The sequence below is a fragment of the Homalodisca vitripennis genome, chromosome X (assembly GCF_021130785.1).
Source record: "Homalodisca vitripennis isolate AUS2020 chromosome X, UT_GWSS_2.1, whole genome shotgun sequence".
Classification (NCBI taxonomy): domain Eukaryota; kingdom Metazoa; phylum Arthropoda; class Insecta; order Hemiptera; family Cicadellidae; genus Homalodisca; species Homalodisca vitripennis.
In genome coordinates this window covers 75209844-75229403 of record NC_060215.1, presented here as the reverse complement: position 1 = coordinate 75229403, position 19560 = coordinate 75209844, and the positions used below count along the sequence as shown (strand labels likewise).

General features: G+C 31.8%; 1 protein-coding gene across 4 annotated transcripts; it reads right to left on the bottom strand.

Moving 5' to 3' along the window:
• Window positions 1–2037: 2037 nt before the first annotated feature.
• LOC124369218 (methyl-CpG-binding domain protein 4-like) lies at window positions 2038–18760 on the bottom strand. Of its 4 annotated transcripts, none has more exons than XM_046827061.1 (6): window positions 18600–18758; window positions 18301–18410; window positions 16254–16383; window positions 15376–15933; window positions 4562–4711; window positions 2038–3074 (listed from the first exon to the last, which is right to left on the bottom strand). In XM_046827061.1, exons 4-6 carry the CDS (start codon window positions 15929–15931, stop codon window positions 2893–2895), a joined length of 888 nt encoding a protein of 295 aa, XP_046683017.1. In that variant the 5' UTR covers window positions 15932–15933; window positions 16254–16383; window positions 18301–18410; window positions 18600–18758; the 3' UTR covers window positions 2038–2892. The 4 variants fall into 4 exon arrangements, with proteins under 4 accessions (XP_046683017.1, XP_046683019.1, XP_046683016.1 ...); XM_046827063.1 differs by lacking the exon at window positions 16254–16383 and having other exon boundaries at window positions 2038–2438; window positions 2884–3074; XM_046827060.1 differs by lacking the exon at window positions 16254–16383 and having other exon boundaries at window positions 18600–18757.
• Window positions 18761–19560: the final 800 nt, after the last annotated feature.

Here is a 19560-nt window from a genome sequence, read left to right as displayed (position 1 = left end):
GTCCAAATTATATTAATCTAGAAATTCATTGACACGACATGGTGGTAATCATTGGCATACATATTGGTGTACCAGTGGACATAGGTGAATCCAGGATGGCCTTATGGGAGGGTGGGTTACCTGTACAGGAAAATCTGGGAATTTTCTATACCTCCCTATCAAGTTGCAGCCCGAAGGCACTCCTTTGGAATATGTTTAAATGCTACAATAATAAAAGTTGCAAGTTTAACAACAATTTCAAACCATATTATTCTTATTTTATGCCCCAAAAAACTGTTGTAAATCAAGTCAAAATTGGAGACCACCCGACAACACATAAAAATTACAAAACATTTTTGTTTAAAGGGATTTACAGATGCTCTGGAAAACTACTGTATCCTAATACCTACATGTCACATACTTTATCTAACCTTGAATTTATGGATTATACAATTGGTTTCCTGAATATATTTTTTGACTTGAAAATGGGATTGTATTTTGACTATTGAAATAATATGTAGTGTACATTAAAATCTTTTTCTTTCAAAGCATGCCATCCATGATAAAAAGATAATGGCATTTAAACCGATGTATGTATATGTGTGTGTATATATATATATATATATATATATATATATATATATACATATATTTATACACATATAAATATACATCACAACAAGGTAGTTGTTTCCTTACCTTGGTTGTGTTGATGCAGTTTTGCCAACATTTAATTATTAAAATATGTTATAAAATCAATTAGAAACATCATTGCATAGCTTCCGACAATTCAGAATTCATTTTATTTCTATATGTAGATCAACTATAAAAAAAGTTTTGATAAATATCTAAATTTTTATACATCTTGCTCTTGGATTTTTGGTAGAATTTTCTACTATAGTTAGACAATTCTGGTAGGAATTTACAGAGAAGTTTTACAGTAACAGCTAATGAAATAAAAAGATTTTAAAATAGTATAATCGGTAAACTAAAGCTGTTCAACTTTTATTCTTTTGTACTACTAACACTATCAGCACTTATAACAAAAGTCACTAATACACAACTATCATCAACAATAACACAGATGAGAACCATGTTAAGACTATTACAAATTAGCCATTCAAAGTGATGATCGGTAGGCGTTCATTGCCATTACTCGCTGTTTCTCTTACTCGAAGCACAGGAAGTGTAAAAAATGGACTGGCTTTTATTGTGTTTTTCAATCCCTACAAGTTGCACATGGACTTTTCATTCCTAAAATAGAACTAGGTACAAGTTTTGTGTTTTACTCTATGTCAGCTGTTATAGATAAAATATCAAATCAAATAACGAAACTGAACTATGAACATGGTTCGTTTACTAGTGTAACACAAATTAAAATATCCCTTGAATATTTTTATCAATGGGGGATGTTACAACCCCCAAACCTCCCCCAGGATACATCTATGCCAGTGGATGCATTTCACTTCATTGATAAAACTATTATCCTTCCGCAGCTAGCAGTGTCAACGGTTGCTGCTAGAGGTTGCTCAGATCAATGGCCACACGGGGCAAAAATACACCATGTAACACTTGGCCTGAACCCATGTAGTGGCGTCATTTTCTACCCAATATGAGTGGGAAAGCTGTCAAATTGAGGACAGAGATAATCTTCATTTATGAGGTACATTCTTTATATTTTAAACTAATATTGAATTGTAAGCATCCAACTGTTTTGAACAACTTTCAACCGTTATAACTAATAACTGGTTAAAAATATTAAAATGTAACTCACAAAACTAACACACAAAGTCTTTTCTTTTATTCAATACTTCTTCTAATCATATTAGAAACTAATAAACTAACGGAGTGGGTTTGTGCAAAGCATTACATGAAGCTTCAAAAACAGCCCTTTAACCTCCTTAAGTCATTATATATTTAAATTTAATATTAGAAATACGCTATCATTCCAATCTTATACAACCTTTGCTTAAAATGAAAAATAGAAGAATCAATAAAGAAGAATTAGAATATTAGCTATGAACGTAAAGTTACAGGGTACAGTAAATAAAACAAACATTTTGTTTCATAAAATAATATAAAGTGCATGTTATATTTCTATATAATACAAAATATTTACACATTACAATGCATATTGCCTATCTAAAATGTACATAGAAAGACAAAAGGAAGCAATAAAATGAATTTGAAAAAAGTTGTAATTATCAAACATTTATTGTTTAATAATCCTTCAAATAAATATCACAAAAATGCTTCTGTTGTATTTGTTTATAAAAATTCCATTCTGTTAAGTGATTTGTTATATAAATTCGTAATTTCAGTGATGTGTAAAAATAATAAAAAGTCTAAATTAATCTTTTTGCCCATATATTTTTAAAATAGTAACCCTAGTTAACAGTTGTTGGTGTATGTGTTACTCTTCTATTTGACATCTGGAAAACAGCAAAGTAGTATTGACCCTAGAATTGGCAACAACATACCTCATAATGGAAAGAATGTAGTACTTTACATAGTTTTTATTGCATAAAAATTCAAAAAGTTTTTATCATGTTTCATACACATTCTTTTTTTTCAAAATATATAACAAAGATTACCCATTGTTTGACATTTAATTTATAAACTGGTATTTTAGAAAGAATACAAGACCAATTTAAAAACCAAGACTAAGCTAAACATTGCTTGAATATAAATTATTAAAACTATCACAACCTTGAACAATGTTTTTCAAAACCAACTTCCAAAATACAATTTAAAATATTCACTTATTAAGTTCAAGTCCCCACCAATGTACAAAACAAAGGACAATTAAAAACATTCAAATCTTTAGACATTAATTTTAAAGGTACAATCAGAGGAATATTTTCAGACCTTGTGAAGTACAGTATTGGCATAAATAAGCCTTACCTCTGAAAACTAATCTACTCCCAATCGATCTGCATTTTCCAACAACCAGTTGCGATACATGGTTAGAGGAATATCATCTGGAGATACTTGTCTCCACTCATTGATGCAAAACATTCTATAAGAATCATCTCCATACTTTCCTATCCCGTACAACTCACGTGGGTACTTCCAGTCTTTTTCCAAGAACTCCACTGAAAGTAATCATAAAATCAAATTATCTTATTTTAGAATACAACAAATCTCATTCGAACATGGAAAGAAGAATACGGTAAAGATTTGTAAAAGCATCAACTAAAATTGATTTATTATTTCACAGATGTTACATTTTTTTACTAACAGCTGGCCACAAACATTTTATTACAAGATAATGTTATTGTGTTTAAAGCATAATTGTAGATCATTCAATATATACAGTAAAAATATTCCATAACAAGACTCAGTAACAACATTGTCACAACTTAAGCCGCTCCCTTAATAATTCAAGACAAAATGAATAGTAATAATGAAATAAATCATAGTAGGAAATCCTAATAAACATTAAAATTCATACATTGACTAACAAAAACAATAACTAAATAAAAACGAGACTAAACATTTAAAATACTTAAACCAGAGAGCTTAATTTAAAAAAAGTAAAAACAGTATAAATTATTATTGTCAAAATATGAAACAAACTTCCTCCTTATAAGTACTTGCTTCTGTGGTTTTAACTGTACTGCTTAAATATTTACAGTCACATGATGAGGCTTTGATGTGGTGGTGAACATCGTTTTTTAGACAATTGATATAAAAATAAGCACCACAGATATGACATCAAGCTCTACTAGCTTTGTACTCCAGATGGATATACTGTTTGATTTTTTTGTGTACACAGGCAAAGGTATTATATCAGATCCCGTAAAAGACCATTCTTTTAAAGCTGGTACTCGCTTCATACAGGATTACATAGTGAAATGCTATGCATTGTTCCTAGACAACTTTCACAGCAGTGTGGACCTAACGGAGCACTTGATGCACTGAAAAACCAATGTTTGTTTTACAAACTGTACAAACAAACGAAGCAAGAAATATAAAGCAGATGATACCATAAAACTAAAAATGAGTGAATGTATAAGTCACAGAAGGAAGTATAACAGTTATGAAATGGAAGGACAAACATTATGGTTTAACTTTTTTGCAAACTCATGAATCTGGAACGTAAGAGGTAATTACCAAAAGAGGTGAAACCATAACTAAAGCTCCAATGGTACTTGCAAATAATAAGAAAATGTAGCTCTCTGGAATACCAATTATATTCTTTCTATGTGAGAACCGGGGTGACCTATTTGAATTTCAAATATACAATCACAGCACACTTCCTTCAAGTATTTCCAATGCCACAACGCCCTATTCATCCAAGGTGTAATGAAAAACAAATACTCGTGAAGGGGAACCAAAACAAATCTAAATCTATGCATGACCAATATCCTCTTGCTTGTTGTAAAATGTAAATTTGAGTTTTAGTTTGAAGTGATTAGGTTAAACTTTTAAATATAAAATGATCCATCTATAAATTTGGTCTTAAAAAAACAAATATTCTCAAAATTTTATTCCACGAGTTTTTAGTTCTAATAATTGTTTCTGAAAAGAAGTTTAAAAATTTAAAGCTGTGAAATGAAAACAAAAACTAGCTTCTCACCTGTAAATCTCATTATTGTATGGCTGCGGGTGTTAGTGAGACCCAGAGGCTTGAAATACTCATCAATATCTTCATAACTAGCTTGAAGAATATCTTCTGGTCTAGAGTACTGAGCCAAGAACTTGTGAAGTTGGGGGAGAGCTCGTTTTGCTGGAATATAGTGATGAAAATAAATATTTAAATTTAAAAGACTTAAAATACATGATCACTTTTAGTGAACAAATAAAGTGTGGCAGGATACAATAAAATTAGATTGAAGAGAGAGCACAGAAGGATAAGGTGAATGTTTGAGTTCTAAGGACTACAACTAAGTTTTAAGGTTTTAGTTTTTCTGATGTAATCAACGATTTTCACCATATCTGCTCTCCAACCTTGGTGCAAGTGTCTCCCTTATATCTTGTAGAAATATAATACCTGCTAATAACACCTGAGTTGAGTGCCTCATACAAAGACCGTATCTCTGTGTTTATTACCGGTAGTTTAATACTTGAATTACTAAGCCTGAATCATCAGTATGCAATTTTCCTGTGAACTAGCACTTTTTTGTGTGTGACTGAATTGTGGATTATGTTTGTAGCAGCTATTGGTGTTTACCAGTGTGGACTGAGGTATTTAAATATTAGATGAAAAACATGATCATTTTACTAAAAAGTTTTAAAATTGACTAAACATTCAAACTACTCGTAAATGACAAATAAGTACAGTAGAAAGTTGTATACTATATTCCTAAAGTTACCCAGCATCGTACTCAACTACAGAAAGCAACCACAGGAGTCAATCAATTGTATGACAGTAGTGCATTTAAAGTGCTATCTGTTAGGAATTAGGAGATATACTGTCTAGCCAGTGAATCAAGAATATAAAGAATTCAGTAAATATAAATATTTATTCCCCCAATTAAAGAAATTTCCTGGCCATTTTTTCCAATATACAAGGATGAGTTAAACATATCTGAGTACATCTGTGAACTGATTTCAACACATGTACAAGCAAATTGCACCAACTTTGTGAAACAACCAATTGAAGCTGAAGAGAACCTACTCATTAGAGTAATACTCATACCGAAACACCAGTCTTAGTGACTCTCTTAGAATTGAACTTAATTGTATTGAAAGCCCTACACCACATATGACTTGGTTATTAAGTGTAAGTTGTTAGTCTGAGTGACCGGGTGTTTCTTTTAGTGTTGTGTAGTATAATTTTTAATATACATTGCAATGTTCATTGTAAAATTAAAGCATCAATTTTTAAAACATTAATTTTTCCATTTTGTGAATATTGAACACTTTATTTGTATTTTTTGCTCTATCATTTTACAATTCAAGAGTAAATTTTTTAAACAATTTTTACACTTGATGTATATTAAATACATTTTATTTATATTTTTTAAATTATTTTCATTCATGATCATTACTACTTATATCATGTTTTGTATTTAAGTGAACAGTAAGGGTCTCCTAGACCGGGTGTTTCTGTTAAGCCCAATAAAGTCAAGATCTCAGAGACTGGATGTTTCTTATAATGCCTGAAAAAATAACCGATCTCCCAGACCGGATGTTTCTTTAAACGTAAGTGAAAGCCATGTTTCAGTAAAGGTGTTAAAGTATGTTTCCACCAACAATAAACTAGGAAAATGCAAAAAATATAGGTGTAATCACAAAAACTACAATGGTCAACATTATGTTTAACTGAGTAGTTAAATTAAATTAAATCCATCAGAGCAGATCTCATAAATAACTACAACTGGAAACATTATGATTACATTAATAATTTAAAAAAATATTTGAAAGTAATAAACAAAAGTTAACACCCCGGTAAGTAATGACTACGGTTTAATTCAGTATTAGACTAAACATTTATATTTTTAATGGAACCTGTCAAAAAAAAACTTAACATGTGAAGTACGGGTACATCAAAATAATAATACCTCTTAATAATAGTAATGATGTTACTAATAATTTGTAAAAGGTGTAGGTGGCCTTCCACGTATCAATCACTACCTAGAACCTTCTTATTTAATCGAACTTATTGGCAATTTATAAATTTTTATCGACAAAGTAGACATATTTCATAACGAGATTGTCATTCCTGAACATGACAATAAGTATAATGCTCTTTTTCTTCTTCTTCTTTTCTAACACAGGAACCTTTTTCTTCTAATTGCACTAATCTCTGAATTATGCTTCTTCTGGTGGTGGCTTTTGCACATTAGTAGATTCAATGTCATTTCCACAAAATTATGGCTTGCTAATATCATTTTTTTCATGACACGTTATGTTTACATTTAGTGAAACAGGATTATTGTTACACCTCTGTGTCTGCTATTACAGATGATCCAACTCCATTTTTCAAGTCTTGTTATGTTTCCTCTTTGTTGTGTCTAACCCTGCCCTCTTAATAATAGTAATGAAGTATGGCCAGTTCGGTTTATATAAACAAATCGTCCTCTTAGCCTGATCTTTCCAGTAACATGTTTTTGAACTCCTGCATATAAAAATCCCTTTGTCATTTCCATTTCTGTGTTGTGCTTTTTGTACTGTAGTAGGATGAAGATAAGTAAAGCATTTGTTACATATCTTTTAAATGTGAATTGTTATTTTTTTATACTACTGGGACTATATAGCATTATTTATAATTACGCTCATTGCATTGTTATATGTAGAGTAGATTGACTCACCACTCGACTATGGTTTCAGCCTTATAATTCTGTTGCTGTATGGGAAAAAGAAATCTCTCACTTGACAATTAGTTACTTAGTAACATGCTGTGGCATCTGTAACTGCATATTAGTTATTAATGAAGCCCTGTCAAGAGTTAAGCTGTGTCTGGGGAACAGTGCACAAAAAGTTGTTCAAGGCCGATCAATAGCCAAATGCCCCTAGGCTGGAAATTGCTTACCCAACCTCCAAGTATCCATCAATAGGATTACCAAAAGGCCCTCCATTGCTTCATGGAGTGTATTCTTCATGACACATAAGGCAAATGTTCCAAACATTGCAACGTTATGTCAGCCTTACTTCCTTTTAAGGGAGGTAATCCATGAATAAAATGTCAGCATTTGTCTGCTAGATCAATTATAACAGATACATAACCACAATTTGTAATGCTTACCTTACACAAGCCCAAAAAGCAAGGTTTACCTTGTCTACTTTGCTTGTTATATATTGAGCTCCTTTTATATATTATTATAATATATATAATTACACATTCACACTTGCCGAGTGAATGTGTAATGGTAGCACATTCACCCGGCAAGTGAGAGATCCGGGTTCGACTCCTGGCGGAGCAAGTACTTTCTGTGATTCAATGTTTATTGAAATTATATGTATATATATATATATATATAGGGTGAGTCTGACCACCCGTGCAGTATTTACAGCTGTCTTAATAACTGACTTCCACACTTTTTCTATCTCTTTTCTACATAATTTGGCCTCTCCGAATCCGTTAAAATTATTTTCAATTTTGAAAAATGCCCCTAAAGGGCCCAATTTGGGGGGTAAGGGTGCTTTTTGGGGAATTTTCAAATGTAAACATGGGTCGTGTGATACATAAATTTAAAGGTCTAATTACACCGAACATTTTGGCGCAAACAAAAGTTAATTATCTTTAACCGTATGTACAGGGCGTACCAAAACGTTTTGAAATAGGACTTTAAAATAAAGTACTGTGTTACCCTACCTACAATACGGAACAGCTCCAGATTTTTTTCCTAACTTGCTATTGACCTATTTTTCAATGAAATATGTGGAACGGGCATTTTTCACTGGATTTTCTAAATTTCAAAAAATATTCAAAATTTAAGAATACAAAAAATCCTAACACTCAAAATGCTTAAATAGAAAAGATCCTCCTCAAGAGCGCTGACAGCAAAAAGTACAGACCCTAAAACTTGAGCGGATTGAAGGATCCTCCAAAATTTTCTTTTTTTTACTGACAATCTCTTTGGACACAACCCTGTCTCTACTAGTACTCTGGTAATACCCCTGGTATAAATTACCTCACAGACGAGTTACATTATGAGAATCATCATATGAAGGAATAAAGATCCTCAACAAGCTACCACAATGCATAAAAGCTGGAAATCTAAAAACAATGAAAACACTATTGATATGGCTTCTACACAAGAACTTCTACAGTTCAAATGATTACTTTTCCTGGACAGACAGTGAAAATCAAACTAGAAATTTTGCTCAAAATATTTGATAATTGTAATGTATGTCTGATAATGTAATATTTTTAGCAAAATTGGTGATAAAGAATTAAACATAACAATACAGAACATAATAAAATTTACACTTTCATTTTTTGAGTGGAAATTTAAAACGTATCCAATATATCTAATATTACTGTGGATGAAAAATCATTATCCTTAAAAACGTCTCGCTATGCCACATAGTATATGACTTTAAAGCTCTTTTAAAAAGATACATTTTCATGCAATTTGTTTCAATCACTCATAATTTTTTCATTCTTACAGTATAGTTTATACAGGATGACGTTAACATAAGTTAAATTGTGAAACAATCGGATAGTGCAAAATAATTAAATAGGGCCAATAATATTATTATTGTGAAAACATTTCTCAATGAAATGGGTTCTTAGTTGTTTTTAAACACAAAAGAACTATTTTCTTGCTTGAATTCATTAGGAAGTTAATTACATATTCTAATAAGTATTGTGGCCCATTGGTCCATATATGGGAGTTATGTCGCAATTAATCTATTTCTGGTCTGGTAATAGTGAAAGGCACCATCCATAATAAAGAGACTAAGTGTATTTCTGACGGACACTCATATCCCAAAAAACTAGGCAAAGTCAACATACTGAATTTTGCAAAATATTTTGCATGATTCTCTGCTTCTAATATTTGCTATAGATTTAATAAACCATTTTTACAACTGAAATACTGTGTAAAAATATTTATGGCTTGAAAATCCCCATAATATAATTCTACAATGTAAAATAGATTCCATATGGGAAAAAATATATAGTGAGGATTACAAAGAGACTGCAGGCCTGTGCAGGGTGGCCAAGGATTATAACACATTGAATTGATCATTTAGATATGTAATCAACATGATGGTCCCATATGAGATGCAACATTATTTTATGATACATGTAAAGAAATATGTTAGCATAAATGACAATCTTGCTAATAAAGATGTTAGAAGATTGTTAATGTAGACAATAAATAAGATAGATCCCAGAATAGAACCCTAGGGTATACCACATCTCGTTTTGTGCCTTAGATAAACAAACATCACTGGGAATAATCTGACTTTACGGTATGAACTGAAAAGGGCAAGACCAGAACCATGCAAACTATATGTAGTGAGGTTCTGATCAAGGGATGAAACAGTACAGTGTATGAAATAAAAAATAGCTGTTGTTAATTTACCCTTTAAGAGTTCAGGTCGTTTTACATTCAAGATATTATTTATAGTTTGCATGCTTTAATACAGGTTAAGACCCAATTACATTAAAACAGTTAACAATTGTACACAATATAGTTCATTCGTGGATTTGTAAGGTCCATTTTCAGTACTTAAAATAATTACTGGATATCAAGTAGTATATAACAAGTAAGTATAAATGACAGCAACAGCACAATAATCATTAGAGAAACGTAACAAAAATTTGTACTAAAATGCAACGACTAAGTAATTTTATAAACACATGCAACGACAAACATAATATATAATATAAAGACTTGATCTAACAAATATATAAATATAATTAATAACAGAAACAGCACAATAATCATTTTAAGAATATAACAAAAATATATATTTAAAAAGATGCAACAACTAAGTAATTCTATAACACATGCAACAATACAAATAATTTAAGTAACAACATACAACAAAAATATAAATAGATGGAACGGTTATTGTAAGATAAATTACAGTTAAATACTTGTGTTAAAATCTTAGGCATACATTGTATTAATAATTTAAAAGTCAATATAAATAAGGTTTATCTTTTAATATCATTAGGCAATTCTTCTTAAAAACATATTTTGATTCTGCAAATATACCAAGATTATTTCCTTCCGAAATTATTAAATTGTGAGATCTCATCACCCGTAGCAGAGGCGAGTACGCGTGCGATACTGTCCGTACATGTGGCAGATCAAACATAATTTTACTCCTTCTATTGAAGCGTGGAACCCCTAAACCTAAGAGCTTCCATACTAACCACGTCGTCCACTAGCCCTTGCACTAAGCCATGCAGAAACGCTTGCTCCATCACTGCTCTCCTCAGACCTAGACTCTCAAATTCAAACAGACTTAATAACTTCTCGTAATTAATTAAATAAGTATAAATATTAAAACATTTAAAGTAAAGATATATTAAAAATCTCTTTTGTACTTTTTCTACGGCATCTTTGTGGACGGCATATGTAGGGTTCCAAACTATACACGCAGTCTCTAGTCGTGACCTGACCAGTGCCTTATATAGTGTAATAAATGTTACACTGTTTCGAAAATTTACTCCTTGTCTGAATTATAAACCCTAGCATCCAACTGGCAGAAGAAATACAATTTAGTAATATGGTCATTAAAAGACAAAACTGCAATCAACAATGATTCCCAAATCTTTCACTGAATTAACTCTAGACAAAAGTGTTCTATTTAAATAATAAGTGTTGTTAATAATAGTCTTTGATCTGCTGAATGACATTACATGACATTTAGAAATATTATTTTGCATATTATTCTCCACCCCCCATAAAAATACACTGTCTAAGTCCTTCTGCAAATCATCGGCGTCAGATTGATTGGTTATATACTTGAAGAGTTTTAAATCGTCAGCAAAAAGTATAGGGTTGGCTGATACCACACGGTCACTTAAATTATTTATCATAATCGTAAACAAACAAGGTCCCAAGTTTGAGCCTTGAGGTACTCCAGATTGAACTGTAAAGGTAGCAGATAAATTATTTTTATAGGAAACATACTGTTTTCTGTTTATTAAATAAGATGCGAAAAATTTTACCAAAACGTCTGATACCCCATAATAATGCATTTTCTTCAATAAAATAAGCTGATCTACTTTATCAAAGGCCTTGGCTAGGTCAAGGAAGACAGCATCAGTCTGAGTGGCGGAGTCCAGGCCCGAGGAGATATATTGTGTGAAAGATAACAAGTTGGTATATACAGAACGACCCCGGAACAAACCCATGCTGATTAGGTGTGATTTGATTTTTAAAATGTTTAAATAAGGAATTATGTATAATTATTTCAAAGATTTTTGCTGGGACAGAAAGCACAGCAACAGGTCTGTGGTTTACAATTTGTGATTCTTTTCCACTCTTAAAGATTGGTGTGATTTTAGTAAGTTTCCAATTGTCTGGAAATGTTCCAGTTTTTAAACTTAAATTAAAAAGTAAAGTAAGCGGTTCTGTAAAAATGTCAATACAACCCTTAATCAAATACTGTGGTATAAGATCAGGACCTACGGTCTTTTTGGACTTGAGATTTTTAATAGCATTACGGACATCATGTTCTCCTATCTGATCTAATTTTAAGCAAGCAACGCCCGCCAAGAAAGGTTCGGCCAGAACCATCTCAGCTGTAGGTTCTACATTGTATTTTGTGTAAACAGAGCTAAAATATTGTTCAAAATATTGTTGGCTATGTCTCTTCCATTGCTTAACTGAGAACCGTTATATTCCATAACAAGAAGATTGGATTTTGTTGACTTTTTATTTTTTATAAATTTCCAAAATGTTTTGCTGTCAGATGTAATCATATTTTCTAAACCGAGTATGTAATTATTGTACGCAGGTTTTATATCCCTCTTTACTAAAGCTCTCAGGTTTTTAAATCTATCTAAATCTGCTTGTCTACCAGAATGTTTGAATTTTTTCCTAAATTTGTCCTTTTGTTTTATATTGTGAATAATTGAACTTGTAAACCAAAATGGAAATTTTGGATGCCTAATTTTCTTTCTGGAGCATGTTGCGTCCAAAACTTTGTACAAATTCTCATAAAAAAACTCAACCGCTTGATTTATATCTAGAATGTTACGTAAATTATTCCAGTTAATTTTTGCTAGGCTACGATACAGCTCTAGGAAGTTGGCGCTTTCAAAACAGTAACTTGGAACCTCATTCGACCTTGACCGACATACCAATGGGGCACTGGTAACAATACCCACCTCTAGCAGGATGATAAGAATCCTCATCAACTAAAGGGTCAATACAGTGCATTACATTAGTGTTTTCTATATTTGTAATTACAAGGTTTAAGATTTTATTCTGGAAATTCCTTATATTGTTTTTTAAATACAAATTATTTTCATTTAAAAACGTCAAAAGTTCCTTACAAAAAATATCCCCAGTTGCCAAATTAAAATCTGAACCATAAATTGATAAATTTAAATCCCCTAAAATTAAATTTTACATTCACTAGTTAAATTTAATTTATATAAACTTTCATAAAACATTTGGTAGGTTGCTAAAGTAGATTTTGGGCGAATATAAATTGCACAAATGTATAACGTACATCCTTTTATGTTAGATAGTTTTAACCATACACATTCAATATTTTCAGCAGTAATATCTAATTGGCTCACTATAATACATTTTATATCGTTAGATAACGCAATTAACACCCCACCTCCCCCTAGTTTCCCCGACACTTCCATACATTCTATTATTGATGATAGTTTCTATTATTTTAGAAAATAATGATAAAAAAGATATGAGTCTCTGATTTTCAACTATATAATTGCTACCTGGTTTATATACAGGTATAACTTTACTAGTTTTGAAGACTGTAGGAAATATACCAGATGTAAACACAAGTTTGTCAAATGAGAAAAAATCTCATTTTTCCAGGTTTAATGGGTTTAGAAAATTAAAATAGGAAGGACTTTTTACAGCCATTACAGAGATGTGTAACACAGTAGAGTGTGTGTCCCTCAGCTGCCTCACAACCTCTAACAACTCAGAAACTGCACCTCGCCAATGTACATACTATTGGGTTGTCTGAGGGGTATGAGCACTGGAAGTCCATAAGAATATACAGAAGCAGAGATGATGCTAGTTTTGTAGGATTTAAAAAATGATCACTACATTGATTTGTTTAATTAAGTAATATCACTATAAACACTTCCATCCAGATGAACCCTTTCTTTTGTTTCTTTGTATAGTTTTTTTCAATGGTAGTGTATCATTCACAACATACCAAATAGTTCTAGACAAATCTGAAGATTTAAAATCAAATCACCATGAAATTGAATTTGTTACCAAATTATACTGCTTTTTAGCCTTATCAATGAGCTTTTCAGACACACTTAATTTAGGAAGAGACATTAAATACTCTAAGTACAAATTTTGCTTTTGTGATATCAGACGTAAACCATTTGGTTGTATGTTTATAAACAAGGAATATTAAGCTGTAGTAATACTTAAACAATGAGAGGAACCTTCAAATTTTAGTCAATGGAACTTGCTGAGAAAACATTCTCCCATGACTCAGAGAGAATCAAGTCATTAAAATACTTAAAATTGTTGTCAGAATAACAAAATTTTGATGCCCAATTGTTTGTCAAACATTACTTTCCTTCTTAAACTTTAAAACCTGTGCTTCAAGATTAGAAAATGGTATTCTTACTACACTGGACATGACAATACATCTCATGTGAATGAACATTTGTGAAAGTATTTTTGATTTGAGTAAGATTTTCAATTGTAATTCTTGTGGGTTCCTTGATCACAGTATAGAACTTATGCAACAAAAATAGGTAAAACAAGTAAATTCTCTTTTGAAATTTGTGATGCAGTATTATTTTGAACATTTAATATTTCATGCAATACTACATCAATACAAATATCTAAACTTCCTATTAGAGGTCTGTAAACTACTACTAAATTAGTTTTGATTCTTGGAATTTCAATACTTGTACACCCAATACAAATTTCTAGGGATAAAGTATTTATACTGACTAAAACACTGGTATTATGCCACATTTAAAAAAAATAGCTTCTTCTCCATGAATGTGATGTTTTCTGGTAACAGTAGCTGGCTGATTATAACTACCTAACTGATTCTACCTAACTGATTATAACTACCTAACTGATTATAACTTATAACTGATTCGGTACTAAAATGACAACAGTAAGAGTTTGCTTCATTTTGCCTAGTCCCGTAAATACATAACAAAATCTTGACTGTGCTGTTCTCAGAAAATTTGTAACTAAAACAAAATTTGTTATTTACACTTTGTGCAATAAAATGTATAACTGATATTCCTTTTGAATTGCTAAATACTTCATTTCTGTTTAATTTAGATTGCTCCACTACCATTTCATCAATATCATATCATACTGTACAATATTATTAGCTGACACAATTTTATTTTTATGATTATATTTGTATAGTTAGCTCTATTTTCTACAGGTCTAAAATTTTGTCAGTAGTTATGTAGTGCAGCCAACCTGACAGTCTAGGTATTTGCAAGGTAAATTATCTTGCAAATAATTAGTCAATGGCCATAACTCAAAACTTATTTGGAAGTGATAGATCATGTTTTACTTAAACATATTTCAAAGAACAACTGTCACTTATGAATTTGTATAATTGTTTACTGAAAGTGGACAGCTTTAACTTTTGAAGCCATTTGCATTGATATCTTAGTTATACATTAAAAATATTTTACCAAAGAAATTACAGTTGTATACGTTATCTTAAAAGTAAGAGAGTCAGAGATAAGTGGATTTGTGTTGAAGGGTGAGTAACAAACATTTAGGAAATGGAGAGACACCTGATATAGGTGAAATATTTAACACAATACATACCAACCTGCAGTTTTTGTCAAAAATATTGTCGCCACAAGTAGCTGCCATGGATTATCAAATAAATCCTCTTGAACAAGAGAATAGGGAGATCTTGGAGGAATCCACTGTTTTTGGGGTTTATTTGCCTCGCTGAAATATTTACTATTCACTTTACAAAGTTTGGAGCTCTTCAGCTGTTTATAAAGCACACCAGCTCTACGTTTTGTATTTTGAAGTCTCTTTTTGGAATGGCAAGGAGATGATGACAACTGCTCAGATTCAAGCACTTCATTAAAATCATTTTGATTACCGGTATCGTTATGATTTACATTGAGCTTAGTACACAATGAATCATTTTTGTTGCATTCACTTTTCGGACTTTTATTCCCATGTTCAACATTTTTAATACTCTCAAGTGCTTCTTGAGTGTTAAGTGGTAACAAGTTAGTATTTTTAATGGTAACATTGTTTATTTCTGTAACAGTGTTGTATGTTTGTAACAGTTCTGAAGGATTATACTGTTCTTCATTAATACACTCATTATCATGATTCTCTATTTTAGACACACTTTCTTCGGTCATTTCTAGAAAAAAACAAAATAAAGTTCACAATCTAATCAATTCAAAGTTTGCATAATCACTAATCTATATATAAATTGTTCTAATCGATAGATTTGGTAATGAACACCATTACAGTAGATCTCTAAGATCCTAAATTTTCTCGTCATTAGTTAAGAAGTCAATTGTATTAAAATGTTCTGTACTTTATTTGAAAAGGGTAATATTTTTTGTTTAAATGATACTCGCTCATAGTCCTGAGTATTACGGAGCACTTTTAAAGGTTTTCTATAACTTAGGTACTACTAGTAACATATTTATGATAAACTAATCTAATTCTACTTACATCTCATAGTAACCTTCCATAGCGTAATATTTCCATTCTTAGCCTCATTGCTTGCATGAAATAGCCTTGCTGTTACAGGTTATTAAGTAACCTAATACTGGAAAGACGTTATTATTCAGCCCAGCTGTTACTGAAAAAACAGGGTGTTGCTAATAACACTTTATCCCGGTAATAGGTTACCACTCAATAACCCTGTTGTCATAGTAATACATTATAAACAGCTCATCTCTAATGGCCGCTAGTACAATGGTGATGTACATGTAAATGTCATAAGGTGTCGGACTTGTTTATCCTATAAAATGGTTAAAAAGTAGCTAAGTGTTATACTGTTTTGTTTGTTATATATTATAAATATACGTAGACTAGCCTAGGTAGTTTTTTATATTCATAGTTAAATTATTACTTTGGTATTTATTTACAATACCGTGACCATGAAAAATGGACTTTTTTTCATGGGTTGGGCATTTATAGCCAAGTATTATTATCACAGGTGCATATAAACTGGGGGAAAGTATATATTATTGTATTATATTGATGCCTTTCGGACATTTATTGCGTTAAAAATGGAAAATAACCGACAAAATTTTGTCGAACAAACACTTGGAGGGTTAAGGATCAGGGGCATCACGTGATCTGGGATTCGACTTTTGCAAGCTCGAGTTAATTTTTTTTTTCTAAAAGAGCAAGCAGTGCGCAGCACTGCGCAGCGGGCAGGCATCGTTGACAGAATTAACGTACTTGTCAGCATCATTTGGTAATTCTAAGCAATATATGGGTCAACCTCGATTTTTCTCATATTACAATATAATGTTCCAATAGTCAATTAGAAAAGGAAATGACTAGAATTTCTTGCCGGAAAGCAGTTATAGAGAGCAGGCAACCGCCAGACGGTCATATATTGCTTAGAGTTACCTATTAGTTATCAGGGGCACTGACGTGATCTGGGCTTCAAATTTGGAACTACTCGAGTTAATTTTTTTTCTAAAAGAGCAAGCAGCGCGAAGCGCTGCGCAGCGGGCAGGCATCGTGCGTGATCCTTTTTTTATTAAAAATTTCTGATAAATTGTTATTACATATTACAATATAATGTAGTTAATGTATGTAAAACAATTTTAAACACATAATTACATGCTGGAAAGCAAAGTAAACCAATATAATCCGCCCAATTCAAAATCTCCGTAAAAATCTGGTAAAGGAATCTGTGTCATTCCTTTGGCCTGAATCAATTCAGTATATACGAAGATCACGCACGATGCTTGCCCGCTGCGCAGCGCTTCGCGCTGCTTGCTCTTTTAGAAAAAAAATTAACTCGAGTAGTTCCAACTTTGAAGCCCAGATCACGTCAGTGCCCCTGATCACTAATAGGTAATTCTCGCGGTTGCCTGCTCCCTATAACTGCTTTCCAGCAAGAAATTCTAGTCATTTCCTTTTCTAATTGACTATTGGAACATTATATTGTAATATGAGTTGCCTGCTCCCTATAACTGCTTTCCGGCAAGAAATTCTAGTCATTTCCTTTTCTAATTGACTATTGGAACATTATATTGTAATATGAGAAAAATCGAGGTTGACCCATATATTGCTTAGAATTACCCATCATTTCAGTAAAATTGCCAGAGATACTGTCAAAAACAGAGTTTTCAAAAAATCGTAACTCCTTTGATTTTCGTTGCCGACGAATTTTTTCTTCACTATTGTTTTCAGGAAAAATTGTAGTTTTCAGGGGAAAAAAATGAACATACCTTTCCATGGTCACGTTATTGTAAATTGATACCATTACTTTTTAAGAAATAATATCATCCCAACTATAATATAATTTAAAATACGTAATATGGTTTCAGAACTTATATTGAGGATTCATTACTCATGAATATTGGTGATTCGATTACCATTGATTATTCAATTGTTGTGGTGGCTGCTTATTATACTGCAGCCAATCAGTCTATCTGCTAATCTACTCTTGAGGCTTAATTCACCATGTTATTGGTTTTTGCAGTAACCTGATACCAGAAGATCGTTAACTATTAGAACTAGTGCGTTTACTAACCTTATTGTTTGCATGCTAATCACCTTGGCTGTTCTAGGTTACTGAGTCCATCTCTAGGCCAGACCCCAAATGCCTTCTTTGCTGCTCTCGGATGTAGGTTATTATATTACCTAACAAAAGTAAAGCCGTGATATAGATTAGTGGGTGTAAGAAAAAAAAACAATTTCCCTACTAATAGTATCATTATCAGAATCTTGATAAAAATTAATAGTTATTAAAATTCAAGAGTCCAAGGACCTAGGCATGAAAGATAGGAAACATTGTTTTAGTCACAACTTCAAAATGTCTGTTAGTAATACCTGGTGTTTATAATAATCGATGGTTACATATAATAAATTTTCATAATTAGTAATAGACCTTATAATCATTCACGTCATTACACAATTAATAACTGACTAGTTAGGTTAGGTAGGTACTATCAGTATTGACTATTGAGAACAATAACAACACCATACCAAAAACAAAACAATACATTTTTTCTTCTTCACCAATTACTAGGCAGGCTAAGTTTTATTCAAACAATCCGCTTATGCACTGGTTTGTGATTGTTATACATGATAGAAACATTACATGGTAATGTTACAGCTGCTGTATATGTAAAAGGAATTTGAAACTATTAGTTGACAATTTATATGTCAGCAACTTATATGTTCGTGAATATGTATAACCTATTTCTTTCATGAAAGCCATACATTTGTTTGTTTTTGGATCATTTAAAGATGGGAAATTTTCTAAAGATGTAACATCAGGTATGTTTGACAGTGATATCAAGAATCTTTTCGTCAGGGCCCAATCAATCATAGGCACCACCACCGTGAAGTTAGCGTCACTTTATCGTCCAGACCGTCTAGTGCATCAATGTTGCAGTCATCAATCTGAAGGCGTTAACAAAAATTCAAAAAACTGAGATAAATAGTATAATACTAATTATAAAAACGATCTTTCACAAAATCAACACAGTTTTTTCTATTTATTACTTTCCACAAAGGTTTCCCATTAAATGTGTCATGAATAAAAATCCCAAATATAATACCTAAGTAAACCGTAGGAATGTATCGTAAAAATGGACGTCCTCTAATAAATGCCACTCCTGAGACTTAACCAAACAAGTGCCCGCAATGGAACTTTGTACACAGATGCTCTGTAAGCTGAACTTTAATATACCAACGTCAAAAAAGGTGGTGTCGGCCGTCAGAGGTCCTATCGTCTAAATTAAATGCACCGTTAGACGGGGCGTTCTCGTATAAAAGTCGCTCCTGA